The sequence below is a fragment of the Trichosurus vulpecula genome, chromosome 9, assembly GCF_011100635.1.
Source record: "Trichosurus vulpecula isolate mTriVul1 chromosome 9, mTriVul1.pri, whole genome shotgun sequence".
Lineage (NCBI taxonomy): Eukaryota > Metazoa > Chordata > Mammalia > Diprotodontia > Phalangeridae > Trichosurus > Trichosurus vulpecula.
This window is the reverse complement of record NC_050581.1, coordinates 62540491-62558300: the sequence shown is the minus strand read 5'-3', so window position 1 is coordinate 62558300 and position 17810 is coordinate 62540491. Positions and strand designations below refer to the sequence as shown.

General features: G+C 35.0%; 1 protein-coding gene across 5 annotated transcripts in view; it reads left to right on the top strand.

The window, feature by feature from the left end:
* NAA35 (N-alpha-acetyltransferase 35, NatC auxiliary subunit) overlaps positions 1–17810 on the top strand; it is a 72469-nt gene that overhangs the window by 19019 nt on the left and 35640 nt on the right. For 3 of the 5 annotated variants that reach the window (XM_036738258.1, XM_036738261.1, XM_036738257.1), the window contains exons 5-10: positions 282–356; positions 3851–4018; positions 12314–12380; positions 12472–12515; positions 14415–14465; positions 15147–15230. In XM_036738258.1, the coding sequence (XP_036594153.1) occupies positions 282–356; positions 3851–4018; positions 12314–12380; positions 12472–12515; positions 14415–14465; positions 15147–15230 (489 nt within the window). The remainder of the gene's footprint in view (positions 1–281; positions 357–3850; positions 4019–12313; positions 12381–12471; positions 12516–14414; positions 14466–15146; positions 15231–17810) is intronic. The other 2 variants (XM_036738259.1, XM_036738260.1) reach the window with 2 other exon arrangements.

The following is a 17810-nucleotide window of genomic DNA, read 5'->3' as shown; positions in this document are numbered from 1 at the left end:
CTTATTCTTTCTAGTCTCCAGATCATGGAAGATATGAGTTGGCATTTTCCTAGAATTGCTGTTTTAAGAAATTTAAATTGATTTTTCAAATAAAATTACATATCTGTGGTTACCATAGATGTGGAAATATGTCAACATAAGTGTTGTGCTTCAGGACTCTCCTCATATGGGATAATTTACTTAAGATTGTTTCTTGAAAATCACTTATGTGGGCAGTGGTTTTTTGATGATTTATAACTTTTTGGTTATTGTTTATACATCTGATTTTTTTTCCTTTTTAGGATGGCACCATAAAAATTAAAGACCTAACTTTACCTGAGTTGATAGGGATTATGGATACATGTTTTTGTTGCTTGGTAAGAATTGGATACAATTTATTAGTTATATCTTTCAAAACTAGAAATTAATTTTTTATGTATATATGTATATATTTTGGTAATAAAGTATCTAATACTGGGCCTACAGTAAAAAATGGGTAAAGCTAGTAGAGTATGTAATAGCTTAGGGTATTGTTACATCCTGTCTCTTTCACTGTATGATCAGAGGTTCTTTCTTTGTTGCCGTGGTCCCTCTGGTTAAAAGTGGGGGAGGGGCAATGAAGAAGAGAAATGGCTTTTTTTTCTTTCCAAATGATGACCAAACTTCTGAATTTCAACCTTTCCTCCTGAATTCTCAGGCTTTTCCAGCACGGTATTCTTCTTCTCCATTTTTTTCTAATGTAATCTGGCACCTATGTCAATTTAAAAAAAAAACAAAAACTAATGCTGAACCTTTTTACCCTGAAAAGTCTCTTCGGCTACAAACTATATGCAGTTATCTTATGTACCAAGTTCATGCTTATTATTTAATTATCTTCAGGTTTAAAGCATGGACTCTTACTGATGTTACTAACCGTGGACATAATGTGGACATAATGTGCCTTCCAGCTTCAAAATTCTCTTTTAGTCAATTCTAGGTCCAGACCTTTAAAATATAATTGTAATGAGCAGGCCTACTTCCCAGTCCTTGGGCACACTATCGTCTTTTAGCCTCCATCTAGTCCTCATAAGAGTAAGATCCTTTCTTTTTTCACTCACCTCTTTCTGCTTTGTAGCTTAGATCTTATTTTCTCCAGTAAAACATTCTAGATTTTCTGTCTTGTTCCTCTTTGAGGATATTCTAGGGGGCTCCTAACTGCTGTCACTGCACTTGAGATCGGCCACTGGATCCTTACTCCATCTTCTTCTGTCTCAGCTTTTTTTTTTTTTAATCAGGTTCTACACAATTGTCTCCTGGGCACCATCCACTCAACTGGCCTAGCTAGAGGTTTCCTTTTACCTCCCCATCCATGGGATATTATAATTACTCCTGGCAATATCCCATTCGTGGTTTCACATTACATATTTTAAAGGTAGTGTGTATTGAATTTTACACTTCTAATATACTTACTATAGGCACTTTTGTTCCTCTTTCTACCTCACAAGATTATTGTGAGGAACACACTATGGAAACCTTAAAATGCTATATAAATGTGAATAGTTATTAATCCTATCTTTACTCTCCCCCTCCCAAAATTTGGGTTACCCCTTTTCATTTCCTTCCTTATTTGTGTTATGGGGCTCTATCATTCCAGGCTTCAAGATAGTACTATGCTATGGTGGAGTCACAACTATACACAGTTCAACTCTCTGTTTTGTAGTTTCAGAAACTCAGTTTTAGCAACTCACCATTATCAGATCCTAGAGCAGTGGCTTATTCCATCCAAAATCACAAAGGACTGATTTATAAAGTGAGATGCCAATTTGCAATGAGAACTATGCCATTTCAGTGTCCAGAATATTTGTGTTCACTATTCATAGTACCGTCTTCCTGATATCTTAGACTATAAACTAGAAATGAGAAGGTTTCTTAGTGAGTGTGGAATCAGAGCAGAAGAAATGAACTGTAAGTCTTAGGAAAATTCACAACACAATACCCAGGTCAGACTTCTGTCTGCTCCGCTCTACTGACTGGTTGCGTTATGTCTGCTACATAGCATTTCTATCTGTTACACAGTGTTGTATAAATGAAAATTTCCTGTTCTCCAACTCTCCTTTTTCTACACTTTTTGCTCACTTTTCTTTTTGAAAACTCAATCATTAGTCTCTTTCAACATATTTTTATTGTAATTCTGTAAGACGAGAGAGTTGAAATAGATAACACCTGAAATCATTCTATGATAATATGTAAATTACCAAGTTTATAGATTGCTTTTAATTAATTACATCATGGATTGGTTGCATTCTGGTGGTGTATAAGAAGACATTGTAATTACATCAATGACAGTATCACCAAATAGTATTAAAAATAGCTTGCTATGTTCAGGCTAGTGTCCTAGATACTTTGAAGGATACAAAAGAGGAAAAGACACTGCCTCAGCCCTTGGGAGCTTGTAATCAGTGAGAGAGATAAGCTGTATACACAAAACTAACTACGAGATAAAATATGAAAATGTTTGACATGAAAAAGGGCTGTGGCAGTTCAGAAGAGTGAGATAATACTTCTGGTGAAGGGAATCACAGGAAAATTCATGGAGAAAAGCTGAGCCTTGAGAATGATGATTAGGAAAAGCACAAAGATAGAGAAAACAGCATGAATAAAGGCATGGAGGTAAGAAAGTAAATGGTAAATTGTCCAGTATGATTAGAGTATGTGGTAAAAGAAGGGGAGTAGTAGGAAGTTTCATGAAAAGTAGACTGAGACCCATTTGTGGAAACTCTCAGACTAATGATTTTAGAATTTGTTTGAAAAAATGCAGCTCTAGTGTATGGAAGAGAGAATTTCTCAATGCCAGAAAAATCTGAGTCCAAATTATTCTTTTAACACTCATTAAATGTATGACCCTGAGTAGGTTGCTCATAATCCTCTAAGCAGCATTTTTAAGACCATAAGTTGTAGGGAAAATGCTGATCTACATTGGCAGAGGCTATTCCCCACTAGGAGCTCCCTATTCCTACAGAGTCAGAGGAATATCTCCTAACCCTTGTCCCTGATAGACAATGCTGGTAGGTCAGAGAAGTGCCATTGAGGGTGTGGGGGCAAGGGGAGACACCTGGTCAAACTGTGTTCTAGGATGATTAATGTGGCAACAGATTACAGGGTGAATTGTAGCAGAGGAAAGACTAGAGGCAGGAACACCACACTAAAGACCAAAACTAGGTTAGTGGTAATATGAATGGAGGGGAGTTTGTACATAGGATCAGACTGGATGTAGAGAGAAGGAATCAGAGATGACATTGAAATTTCAAGCCTGGGTAAAGAAAGGAGACAGTTGGCATTAATAGTAAAGAAGTAAGAAAAAGCCGCCAAAAAGATTATTTTTCGATTTGAATATGTTGAATTTGAGATGATGTTAGAAATTCAGGTAAAAGCATCAGACCATGGAAAAGGAGGCTAACGCATGCCTAAATACATAGGTGAAGTTAGAGATCTAGATTTGGGAGTCATCTACATAGAGATAAATGTTTATTGATTGATTAACTATATGGCCTCTTAGTTTTGTTACTCTCCTGAGTGATTCTGACTTTAATTCTAAAGATGCAGATAGCCTGAATTTGTAGTCAAGGATGCACTGTTTGAGAGTGTTTCCTAGAGACTGCTAATTTCATCATAGTATGTAGATTTCTGTAAATCTGAATCATAGAGGGTAATCAACACTGAATATATTGAACTTTTTTCCCACAACCCTTGAGTCATTGCTTATCTTATATTTTAGAGGAATAGTCATTATATTGGAGGAATTGTCTGTCATTAATTACAGGAACAGTTTAGATTTTATAGACTTCTCATATTTGAATCAACATAAAATGTAAACATTTTTGTTCCTTTATAGATAACATGGTTGGAAGGTCATTCATTGGCACAGACAGTGTTTACTTGCCTTTACATCCATAATCCAGACTTTATAGAAGATCCTGCTATGAAAGCTTTTGCTCTGGGTATCCTGAAAATCTGTGACATTGCAAGGGAAAAAGTAAATAAAGCTGCTGTTTTTGAAGAGGTAAGTTTTCTGGGGATTTTTGCATGTATGTGTGTGTGTACACATACATTCACACACACATGCACATATATATGCGCTTCTTATTTTGTAAATGTCTCTGTGGTAGAACAGGTTGGCCTCTGCAAGGCTGAGATGAGAAACAATTGCAGGTTTCCAGGCTGGCATTCTGCAGGGAAAGAGTCGAGACAAGGGTTCTTGCTACATTCATGGGAACTTACAGTTTGCAAACAAGTGGCCACAGGCCTTGGAGGATAGCAAATGGGAGATAAGGGACTATCTTGCAGAACCTGGCAATGTGACCTCGGAGATGTCCAAGGAGAAGGCACGGAATGGGTCCTGGACCAGTAGGTGGCTACATTCATGTCCTCTTTGTAGTACATGGAGGCTCAACTGTAAGACCAGATCTGCTATTTTACTAAAGCAGCAACTGGTTAGTCTCATGAGGGTTACAGCTACTCTTCAATAAATGATTGCCAGATGGCACTGAAACAGGTAGATTTTACTTGATTAAAACTAAGTGATCTGACAAAAACCTAAGAACAAGTGCTGGAGACCCAAGGAAGGATAGAGGCCTTCCATCACCACTGTTCTGGATAAAAACAAGAGAAGCAATGGAGTCCATGACACTAAGGGCAGGAATGAGAGGGGGGAAGGGTAGTATTTCCCCAGACTTCTCCATTAAGGAAATCTTATCTTTTCTACTGACCTGCAATACCCAAGAGCTCTTCACTACCTTCTTTGACAAAGACCTGGAGATCATAATACACCACCTTTTTCTTCCATCCTATATATTATCCCAAGATATCTTATATTCTTGTTGCCACTTTAGCCCAGCTCAGATACACAGAATAGGAAAGAGGACTTGACTATTTTGATAAGATAAAAGAAAAAAGGACTATATATTTTTAAACATTTTATGATAGTCTTGTCAGATGTGCAAAAGTGGTAGATAAAATGCTTTTTATGGAATAGATTTTATTGCCATTAGTTATTAAGTTAATATAGTAGTGTAACAGAGGGTGTTTGTTACTCTCATCTGTTTGTTCTAGCAGCTAGCAGCATTTCCTGTGTCCCTACTATATGCTGGCATGTAGTAGATTCATAATAAATGTTTTTTTGCCTGATTGATTAAAATGAAAATGTCTAAGGAACATATTTTAGTTGTTGCCTATTAAAGAGCACTAATTAACTTGGAATTTTTAATCCTGATAGATAAGGGGGATAATAATTGAGATAATCATTAGAGAGACATAGTAAAGCTAGATCCTTTCTTTTCTACTATTATAGGATTCCCACTGCCCTAATGTTCCCCATTCTTCTACAAAGAAAGTAGTTTTTGCTCTCAAGACTCTTGTAACTTGGCATCCAGAAATGTTCTGTCATCATGTTTATGTAAGGGGGAGCTAATGAAAGCAAATGTCTTAAAGAACTATTTGTGTTTTATCGGATATGATGAATGTTTTTGTTTTGTTTTTAGAGTTAACTGAATTTGTCTCCTAAGATGGTAATATAGAGGTCTTTGTGAAAATGTCATCCCCTGAATAAGGTCCTAGACACATTAAAAAAATCTCTTTTATTTTAACATCTTTCTTCATAAGTAATCATATTGTCTTCCCTAAGCTTAAGTTATTTTTAAGTTAAAACTATTTTTAGTATAGAATGATAAGTGTATTTTATCCCACTGGCACCTTCAGGTTAATGATGTTGAAACTTCTGTAACTTTGGATGTAATTACAGGTGAAGAATTCATAAAGATGCAAGTCTTGTGAATATACATGTAAAAATCACTTGTACAATAAGATCTCACTACTTTGAACTAATTAGAAAGAAACTTATTTTAATAACATGTGACTTACAGAATATTTTTGAAGAGATGTAGTATGTAGAGTGACTCAGATTTTAAAAATATTGCTTGGTCAATGTTCTTAAGGAATTAAGTATAAGTGGTTTGTAATGAACATATATATTAGTTAGTAAATGGGTACTTCTGAAATGATTGAGCACTTTATCAGTTGGTTCTTAAGCATTCTAAACATTCTCCAAAGTCTTATTTATAATTTATACTGTGAAAAAATTGTCCACTTTATAGCCTGTAATGCTCTCTATCTCTTGTTTGGTCATAAATTCTTCCCTTCTCCATTGATAAGACAGGTAAAATATTACATGCCCCCCTAATTCTTTTAGGATATTACCCTTCACGTCTAAATCATGAACCCATTTTGATCTTATCTTGTGTGTGATGTGAGATGTTGGTGTCTGCCTAGTTTCTGCCAAACTGCGTTCCAGTGTTCCCAGCAATTTTTGTCAAATAGCGAGTTCTTGTCCCAAAAGCTTGGGTTCTTGGGTTTGTCAACCACGAGATTACTATATTCATTTACTTCTTTGTGTTGTGTACCTAATCTTTTCCACTGATCTTCCATTCAAAATTAGCCAGATTGTTTTGATGATTACCACTTGGTAGTGCTAGGCTACCTTTCTTCACATTTTTTCTTTCACTGATTCTCTTGATATTCTTGAACATTTGCTCTTCCAGATGAATTTTGTAGTTATTTTGTTTAGCTCAATAAAATAAATTTTTGGTGGTTTGATTGGTATGGCGTTGAATAAATAAATTAATTTAGATAGAATTGTTGTTTTTATTATATTGGCTTGGTCTGTTTATGAACAATTAAAATTTCTCCAGGTTTAAATCTGTCTATTTGTGTGAAAAGTGTTTTGTAATTGTGTTCATATATTTTCTGGCTTTGTCTTGGCTGGTAGACTCCCAAGTATTTTATGTTGTCTACAGTTATTTTAAATGGAATTTCTCTTGCTCCTGGACTTTGTTGGTAATAATGTAAAAATGCTGGTGATTTATGAGGGTTTATTTTATATCCTACAACTTTACAAAAGTTGTTAATTATTTTTACTTGTCTTTTAGTTGATTCTCTAGGATTCTCTTAATGTAACATCATATCATCTGCAAAGAAGATAGTTTTGTTTCCTCACTGCCTATTCTAATTCTTTAATTTCTTTTTCTTTTATTGCAATAGCTAGTATTTCTGGTACAGTACTGAATAACAGTGGTGATAACAGTCATCCTAGCTTTATCCCTGATCTTATTGGAAAGGCTTCTATCATTACAGATAATGCTTCCTGATGGTTTTGGATAGATAATACTTATTTTAAAGAAAGGTCTGTTTATTTCCTTGCTCTCTGGTGTTTTTAATACAAATGGGCTTTACATTTTGTCAAAAGCTTTTTCTGTATCTATTGAGATAATTATTTTTTTTTGTTTTCTTATTGATATAGCCAGTTATACTCATAGTTTTCCTAATATTGAGCCAGTCCTACATACCTGTCATAAATCCCACCTGTTTATAGCATATGATCTTTGTGATATATTGCTATAATTGCCTTGCTGGTATTTTTTTTACGTCAGTATTCATTTGGAAAATTGGTCTATGGTTTTCTTTCTGTTTTTGCTCTTGGTTTAGATATTAGCACCATATTTGTGTTGTAAAAAAAGAGTTTGGTAGGACTCTTTCTTTGCCTATTTTCCTAAATAGTATATGTAGTATTGAAATTAATTGTTCTTTAAATGTTTGGTAGAATTCACTTGTGAACCCACCTAGTCTTGGGTTTTTTTCTTAGAGAACTCATTTATGGGTTGTTTAAGTACTCTGTTTTTTTGTAATCTTACTCTAGGCAATTTATATTTTTGTAAATATTCATCCATTTCACTTAAATTGTTAGATTTAATGGCATATAATTGGGTAAAATAGCTCCTAATAGTAATTTCATCTTCATTTTTGATACTGGCAATTTGGGTTTTTTTTCCTTTTTTAAATCAAATTAACCAGTGATTTATCTATTTCATTATTGTTGTTGTTGTTTTCATGAAACCAGCTTTTAGTTTTATTGGTTCAAAAGTTTTCTTTCAGTTTTATTAATCTCTCCTTTGATTTTCATGATTTTTAATTTGGTGTTTAATTGAGGATTTTAATTTTGTTCTTTTTCTAGTTTTTTTAGTTGCATCCCCAGTTCATTATTTTATTGATATAAGCATTTAGAGATATACATTTTCCCCTAAGTACTTCTTTGCATCCCATATATTTTGGTATGTTGTCTCATTGTTATCATTCTCTTTAATGAAATTATTGACTGTTTCTTATTTGTTCTTTGACCCACTTATTCTTTAGGATTAGATTATTTTGTTTTCAATTAATTTTTTATCTATATTTCCATGACCCTTTATTGAATATTAATTATCATCATGGTCTGAAAAGGATGCATTTAATAGTTCTGCTTTTCTACATTTGCTTGTGAGGTTTTTATGCCCTAATACATGGTCAGTTTTTGTGAAGGTCCCATGTACAGCTGAGGAAAAGGTCTACTCCTTTCTATTTCCAATTTTCTCCAGAGGTCTCTATCACATCTAAATTTTCAAAAATTCTGTATGCCTTTACTTCTTTCTTGTTTATTTTATGATTAGATTTATCTAGTTCTGAAAGGGAAAAGTTGAAGCCCCCCACTATTATAGTTTCACTGTCTGTTACCGCCTGTCACTCATACAATTTTTCCTTTAAGAATTTGGAGTTATGCCATTTAGTGCATGTACGTTTAGTATTGATACTCCTTTGTTGTACCTTTTAGCAGAATGTAGCTTCCCTACTTATCTCTTTTAATTGGATCTCTTTTTGCTTGCCTGAGATCATTACTGCTACCCCTGCTTTTTTTTTGCCTCAACTCAAACATAATAGATTCTTCTCTAGCCCCTTATTTTTCTCTTTGTGTCTGTCTCTGTTTCATGCATGTTTCTTGTAAATAGCATCTTGTTGGTTTCTGGTTTTTAATGCATTCTGTCACCTTCTGTTCTATGGGTGGTTTTGTCCCATTCACATTTACAGTTATGATTACTATTTCCCTCCATCCTTTCTGTCTGTCTCTCTTCTCCCTTCCTTTCTCTCTTCCTCTTTCCTCTTTGTTCCTTCTTCTCCTCTTCAAAAGTCCGTTTTGCTTCTGGTCATTGACTCTATTCTATCAGTACTCCCACAGTTCCTTTCCCTGCCTACTTACCTGTAGAGATTTCTGTACCCAACTGAGTATTTATGTTATTTCCTCTTTGAACCAGTTCTGATGAAGAATAAAGTTCAAACATTGTCTGCTACCACCCCCCCCCCATCTTTCCCTCTAATGTAAAAGCTTTTCCTTTCATACCTCTTTTATGAGATATGATTTCCCCTATTATCCTCTCTTCCCCCTTCTCCCAGTGCATCCCACTTTGTTATCTCTGTTTTATTTTTTTTGAAATCGTCCCATCATAGTCAGTTCACACCTGTGCCCACTGTTTTAAGGTGGTTATTTTTTCATTTTTTTTTGTGCCTCTTTTACCAAGCTGTTAACTCTGTTTTCATAATTTTCTTGCATCTCTCATTTTTTTCCCCAGTTTTTTCTCTACCTCTCTTGTTGATTTTTAAAACCTTTTTGGAGCTCTTGCTAGGAATTCTTGTTGGACTTATATGCAATTCACATTTTTCTTTGAGGCTTTGCTTGTAGCTGTTTTGACGTTGTTTTCTTCTGAGTTTGTCTTGAGCTCCCTGTCACCATAGCAACTCTTTATAGTCAAGTTCTTTTTTTGTTATTTCCTCATTTTTCTAGCCTATTTCTTGATTTTTAGCTTTATATTAAAGTTGGTGTTGCTACTGGGGTGAAGTGGATGCTTTCCCAAACTTTAGATTTTTCATGCTATTTTCAGAGCTAGGTGTGAGAGTCTGTAGGTTTTCAGTGTTTCCAAGGTTGCATGATCCAGGGAAATGTATGGTCACTGTTCTCCCTGCCTATGCTCTGGTCTTTACCTAGAAAGGGACCTTGTTTTCCTGTTGCCACAAATGTTAGCACTCCTGTTGGCCCTGGAACTGTGACCAGGTCCTCTGCTCTCCTGAAGCCATGATCACTAGTTCTTCCTTCTAACTTAGAAATGAGATGAGGGCCCCTGCTTCCTTGTGAGCAAGTACAAACACTGGAACTGGAACTTCTTTTCCTTGGAACTGTGACCAAGATCCCTGTTCCCCAGCAGCTGCAGAACTAGCTTATTGGCAGTGCAGCAGAGTCCTGAACCCACACCAGCAAAGGGTCCTTTGTACTCTTTTTCTGACCAGTTGTCTGACACTCTTACTGTCTATGGACTGAAAGCTCCTGAAGCTGTTGCTGCTGCAGCTGTCTCCAGTGCCTGCTGCTGGTCGTGCCAAGCCAGCTACCACCATGACAAAGCAGATCTTTCTTGCTACCTCCTAAGTTGTCTTGGGCCAGAAATTGTTTCACCCAAACTTTTGTTGATTCTGTTGCTCTAGAATTAAATTTGAGGCATTATTTTAAAGTTGGGAATTTGGGAGAGTTCAAGTGAGTTCCTGCTCCTGACTCTATCATCTTGGCTCTGCCCTGATCATACACAGTTATCCCTTCCACGTTGCAGGAGTTAGGGCCATGGTGCTCCTGTGATCTGGAAAATCCATGTAAAACTTGTTGGCTCTCCCTTTGTACAAGAGAAGTCTGAATTTTTTATTTTTCTTTTATTTGGTGTTACAGTACCTTATTGTAAAATTTGGGTTAAGTATTTGGTCATATGCTCTGTGTTGTCTGCTGGCCTTTGCCATGTCATCTGTGGCTCCCTCAAAATTCTCCAAAAATTCCTATTTGGTTTCTTATGCTGACCTGTGATCAAAACTGTGATGGGGAAAGTCACGATGTGGAAGGGATACCTATAAATGTTCTAGTTCTATACATTTCACTCTGCATTGAATCATTCAAGCCTTGCCAGGGTTTCACTGAAACCATCCCTTTCTTCATTTCTTAAGGTATTCCATTATATCCATATACTGTAATTTATTCAGTCATTCCCCAGTTAAAGGATACCGCTTCAATTTCCATTTTTTTTGCCTCTACCAGAAGAGCTGCTACAAATATTTTTGTATTTATGGGATCCTTTTTCTTTTCTTTGTTGAAGTATATTTTAGATAATATCATTGAACGTTTTGCTATTATAGTCTACAAAGTCATGTCCATGTACAGAGTTGTTTGTATGTACTATGTTTTTATGAAAGCTAGTAGAATGATACAGATACTTAGAGTCACATTAAGACTCACCTGTTGCAGGTGCAAGTTAACTTGTATCTCTGTAGGATCTAAGATACATGCTTAGGCTTTGTGAAACTGTATTCACATGTAATAACCATTTCATCTCCAAAATTTGAAGGGATCAAATAATTCCTGTTAGGTTTGAGGACAGCTAGAAAGTTTTAAGGGCTGCAATTCTGAATAATTGAACAGAATATTTACAGGAAGTTACCTCTAATATTCTTTATGCAAGCACACTTAAGTAAGAATTGTATTCATGTCTAAGCTGTCCTGTGTTGATCGTGGTGTCTTTTAATTCAATCAACTGCATAATATTAAATCAACAGTTTTCAAATTAATTTTATCAAGTAGACTATCTAGATCCTGAACCACAGAAATCTCTTTTGTTTTTTGATTCATTAAAAACTAAACAGGAATTTTGAACAAAGAGAATTTTGCGTAAATGTGATTGATGAAATATTTCTTGGGTCAGTGGAATGAACTGGGAGGGTAATTTTCTCCTTCCCACCCAAGTTCAACAGTTGGCTTTTACTTTTCATTAGCCTTATTTGGTAAATCATAATTTAATTGATTAGCAATTGAGGAATTCCTGCTCCATAGTAGTCTTTGAAACAGCATTCTTACATTGTAACAACAGTGATTATGTATTCGCCTTTCATCTTTGCTAAGTTCTTTATTAATATAAATTCTCACTTCATTTAAAGTATTAGAATTAGTAATAGTTGTACTTTACAAATGAAGCTGTTAAATGGTAAGCATGTTTAATTTGCCTAAGGAATGACAATTTAGGGACAGACGTAAGATTAAGTTTCATTATTTTAAGTATGTTCCTAGGGAGAATGTTTAGGTATTTACATATTTAGACAAAAAGCACGAGACTTCTTGTGCTGTCTTCCACTTCTTCACAAACAAGGAACGACTTTGTTTTTTGGGTTTTTTTTTTGGAGGAGGGTAGGCGAGGCAATTGGGGTTAAGTAACTTGCCCAAGGTCACACAGCTAGTAAGTGTGTCGAGTGTCTGAAGCTGTATTTGAACCCAGGTCCTCCTGACTCCAGGGCTGGTGCTCTATTCACTGCACCACCTAGCTGCCCCTAAGGAACAGCTTTGTAAGAAAGATATAATGAATGGCTTAGCAATTCAGTCTTTGAGTCTTGGCATCATTATTCCTTTTCTCTTTAGGAAGATTTTCAGTCAATGACTTACGGATTTAAAATGGCGAATAGTGTGACAGATCTTCGAGTCACGGGTGAGATTATTTATAAAGAAGCATCATATTTTTATACGTATCCTTTATGAAATTAGTATGTTACCTTCTAACTACAATAAATCTATTTTAGGCATGCTAAAAGATGTAGAAGATGACATGCAAAGAAGGGTAAAGGTATGTATTTTCCCCTTGTTTTTCTTCACCCTCCTGTCTTTATCCTTCTCACTATCAGAGTGTTTTTAAAGAAAAGCTTCTTATAAGTTGAGGTTACAGTTGAGGAGGTAGTAACTTTGAGATATCAGGCACCACTCACCATGGATATTTTTGCACTTGTCCTACCCCTGTGCCTTCTTTCCCCATCTTGCTCTTGGAATAGTAACTGTATAATACTGCCACTGTTCCTAGAAGGGTGTGAATCTGCTACTCTGTGGGCTCCTCTCATAAGTCCTCTGACTGCTTAGATGAAAACTCCCTTTCTTGGGTGCTGTTCTTTTATATGTATTATAGCCTCCTTTTAGAGTATAAGCTCTTTGAATTCAAGGGTTATCTCACTTTTTGTGTTGTCCATCTCTGACACCAAGCACGATGCATGGTACTTAGGAGGTGCTTAATGAATTCATGCTGATGGACTGATTCCTTCAAAGTTTTGTTGTGGTTTGACTTTTAGTATTCAGGAAGTTGATATCAATTTAATTGAATTCTTGGATTTGTTAAATGTGTCCTGTTTGAAAGGCACTGTACTAGACACTGAGGGCAACAATTAAAAACTACCGATTATGTGAACTAATCCTCAGGACTTCACTTTTATTTTAACTAGTGAAAATCTAATTATCTCATAACTTTAGACTCTTAGCAAAAATTGAATAAGTGTCATGTTTTCTGTAACTCCAGTAATGATGATGTCCCAATTATTGTGAAAGTAAATGTCTGATCTATTCTTACTGAGCTTAAAATTCCATGTATTACTTGATTAAAACACGTTTATCTATTTCTCTCTTTTATGCTTAAAAAAAAAACCCGAATTTTTATTGGCATCTGTCACTAAATTGCTGATTATCAGCGACCTTTTTATAACTAGTCATGATAACTATCTTTAATTTGGACAGTATTTTTATTTATTTAATAAGATTTGTTTAGTGCCTTAGTACCTTCTTCAATGCACATGGTCCTATGCTAGGTGTTAGATGAAAAATGACGTTGTCCCTTTCTCCAAGAATTCATTCTAATAATGGGTATGTGGGGGGAAGAAGAATGTACACAAATGAGTCTGATAGAAAGTAGAATATAAAAGAGCAAAAGAGAATCCTAAAAAAATTTGAGGTGACAAAGGTCGTTTTCATCTGGGGAAATCAGGGAAGGTTTCATGGAGAAGTGCCATTTGAGCTGGATCTTGAAGGAGTACAAGTAGAACTGCGTGGGAGTGGGCATCCTGGGGGTATCACATACGATGTCATTTGATCACCACAGTAATACTATGGAGTACACAAGGCAGGTATTATTCCCATTTTACAAATGAGAAAACTGGGACTCAGAGAGCTTAGGATTTGTCTAAGTTCATTCAGCTAGTAATAAATAATATGGCCTGTCAAGGAGGAGCAGAGCTCCTACCTGCTCCACCGATGCCCCGTGCAGTGCCCTTTCAGTAATTCCATAGGGCTTTATATTGAGAAGGCTTCTACTCTGCCTGGATGCATGAGAGCCTGACATAGGCAGGATCTCTTGGGTTTTGAATCGTTATAGGAGCATTTAATTTGATGTTTGTTTTCTACCCATGAGATTTATGAAGCATTGTTTTTACAATTTTTGCATTCTAGGAATAGCAAGAAATATCATCGCTCATATTTTAATTGTCTGATTTGTATTAGGTAACATTTGGTAGCTTTCTTCCTGATAATGCTTTTGGTACATGGAATTAATATGAAGAACATCTTGTGCTTTTATTTTTAAATACTCCTTAGTGATATTTGGAATTTATATTGAAGCCGATGATAGCCGTATCTTATTGACTTATCTTTTCTTTTTTTCTACTTGGTGCACAGTGTGGGGTTGTAATTCAGACTTTTTAAATTTTAGAGCACCCGAAGTCGACAAGGAGAAGAAAGAGATCCAGAAGTTGAACTTGAAGTAATTGAACTTATTTTCTGGTAGATAATATCAGAGAAGTCTACCTCTTAATGTTATAGTTTTATGAACTGCGTTGTAATATATGGAAGCTCTTTTTAAGGTATTTCTTCAAAAAATTGGACCATGCAAGGGGCTTTTATTTCCCTTGTGTTTGCATTGATATAATAATAGTCTGTTGGGTTTATCTAGCATTTTCTTCCAAAGACCGCCAAAGCACTTTCAAATATGTTGTTTCAAATATCCTACTCTATGAGGTAGGAAGACGTTTTATGTTTGTTTTCCAAACAGTTAGTGAAACTAAGATATAGAAGGTTCTGGATTCATGTACAGAAATTAAGGCGAGAACCTAAATGATTCCCTGCCCAATGTTGTTTTTAATTGATCATTATAGCCTTTTTAGTGTGAATGAATCAGATTTTTGTAAAAATTGGTACTTTCAAGTCACAGGAACAATCAGTTTTGTAAATTGGAATCTTATCTTTTCTGTGGACTCATAGATGAGAACGTAGACTGAGTTTGCTATGTGGTTAGCAATTCAAAGGAATTAAAGTAGCATACAAGAATGTCTTTGTAATACAGTTTTTATGATGGGAAAAGAGAGACTTTCTATTTTTAGGAATTAAAGGAATATTTAGTATTTTAAAATAAAGTACCCTTGAAAAGGCATTTCTTTTGTTTTAGCATCAGCAATGTTTAGCTGTATTTAGCAGAGTGAAATTTACTCGAGTGCTACTGACAGTTCTCATCGCTTTTACTAAAAAAGAGGTAAGGACACTTTCTTTCATTTTGTCATTTGTTTCTGATGAAATATCTTCATGTACCAAGAAATTTGTATCTTAAAATACAAGCTAAACTGTCTTCCTTGATCAGTTAATAATAGGCCTAGCTGAAATATCCGTGACCAAAAAGTGAAACTTGAGTGGCTTTTTTCTTTCAATTTGCTTGGTGTGGCACTACTTACTGACTCCATGACAAAACTTTTTAAATAATCAATTTATCAGTAATGTGGGAATAGAAAGAGCCAGCTCTCTTTCCATCCACCTAACTGTACTAGTCTTAGTCCTCCAAATCTTTTCATGAAGACATATACCATATCCAGTTTTATTAAACTATAGTTCACACTAAATTGGAAATGTCACAATTTCAGTTTGCCAGTTTCCTACAGTCTTATGTGTTTTAATTTTATGGAGGTATATCTGGGTAAGCTAAGAGCATTTTATATTAGATTTTGTAATAATTGGATGCTAAAAATAGAAGTAGATGTTTGGTTCCCCGCTTAGCTGGACTTGGATAGTCCTGTATTAAATCATTAGTTTATAAAAACCAAAGCTGTTACCAAGCATTTAAATGAAATGAGGGTTTTTTTTTCCCCAACATACACGGTGTCCCAAAAGTCTTAGTGCAGTTTTAAGGTTTAGTAGCTTAAAATTACACAAAGACTTTGGGGATACCTTGTATATCAGTGAAAATATGTAGTGACACTTCGTGATTTATTTTTAAAAATATTTTGTCATCGTATTTTATGCTACAATCACTTCCAAATGCCCCACACGGTATGTGCTTACTTCTGCCTACAAAATGGGCAAAATTGTTTTACAGTGACCAAGACTTAGGGAGCATATGATATTCTGTACTCATAGTCCATATCCTATCTATAGGTAAGAAACACGTTCTGACTCAGTCATTTGGGTCTAACGTCGCTCATTGCCTTTGATCTGAATTCCGTTATCTTTTGATATTGTCTTTATATTATTGTAATTATTTTATATATGTGTGTATTTTTTTCTGATTCTACCTTCTTTGCTCTTTCTTGGTTCATCCATGTTTTCCTGATTTCTCTGATTTCCTCATATTCATCATTCTCTGAGAGACAGTATGGCATAATGCCTAAGGACTGACTACAGAGGCAGGACAAATTTTGCAAGTCAGCTTGACATATCCTGGCTCTGTGGACTCTGGGCCCTCACTTCACCTGTCTGTGCACAGGAAGCACTCTTTAAGTCTGTGGAATATTTGCTATTCTCCATAGATAGGAGTTTTCTTATTAGGGAGATCCCTAAACTGGGAAAATGACAGTTCCCCAAAAACAACAATCAAAACTGCCTTTGTAGCATGGCAATCGTATATCACATTTGGATTCCACAGTTTATTCAGCCATTTCCTAGTTGGCAGGGATGCATTTTTTTCCCCAGCTTTTTGCTGCTAAAATCTCACTGATAGAAGTATTTTAGTGTGTACTGGACCTTTAGTGTATAAAGGTCATTGACTTTTTTGATATATATATTCCCAGTCATAGGCTCAGGGCACCATAGTATTTACACAGTTTAGTCAGTTTGTTCATGTAATTCCAAATTGATAACCAGAATGACTGAATCAATCCACAGCTCTCCCAGCACAATACTAATTACCCAGTTTTTCTACATATGCTCCAGTCTTTGCCAGTTTGATGAATTTGAGGTGAAACCTCAGAATTGTTTTAATTCGTGTTTCTCTTAGTGGTAGTAATTTGGAACATGTTTTTTATTGAGCGGATCATCCTTACTTGTATTTCTTCTGAAAATTTGTTTATACCTTTTGACCCCTTAATATTTGGGAAATAGTTGTTAGTCTTAATATGTTTGTGTATATTCACTGTGTGTCTTGTCAGATTTTTATTAGGCATGTTTGATACAAAGATTTTTTTTCTTATCAATAGCATCTTATTCTAGTTGTATTCATTCAGTTTTGCAAAATTTTTAATTTTATGTAATTGAAATTGTCTGTTTTGTGTTTTGCCATCACTACCTCTGTCCTTTGGTTTTTAATTCTCATCATAGTTGTGAAGCATTTCTCCTAACAGTCTCTTTTCCTTTTTAAATTATGTAATCATAGTAATTATTGTAATCAGTTATCCTTTTGGATAATTGTTGTGGCATATGGCATAAGATGTTGATTTGAATCTATTTTCTGCCAAACCACTTTCCACTTTTCCTATAAGTTCTTGTTGAATAGAGGAATCTCTCTCTATATTTTTTTGCTTAGGGGTCTTCCTTATGTATTTCTTTCCACTGACCTTTTTCTTGTTTTTAATCTAATTTTGATAATTATTGCTTTTTAAAATAATTTTGAGATGATCCAATATGATTCATTTCTATTTTAAAGATTATTTCCTATGAAATTCTGGGCCTTTTATTCCACCAAATGGATTTTACTATTATTTTATTTAATCTGTAAGTTAATACCTTGGTACAATACACTAAATATGTAGATTAACTTAGTATTATTTTTATTATATTGCTGTAGCTCAGGTATGTACATTAGCGATATCTCTAGTTAGATCATTATTGCTGTAAATAGTGCTTTTTA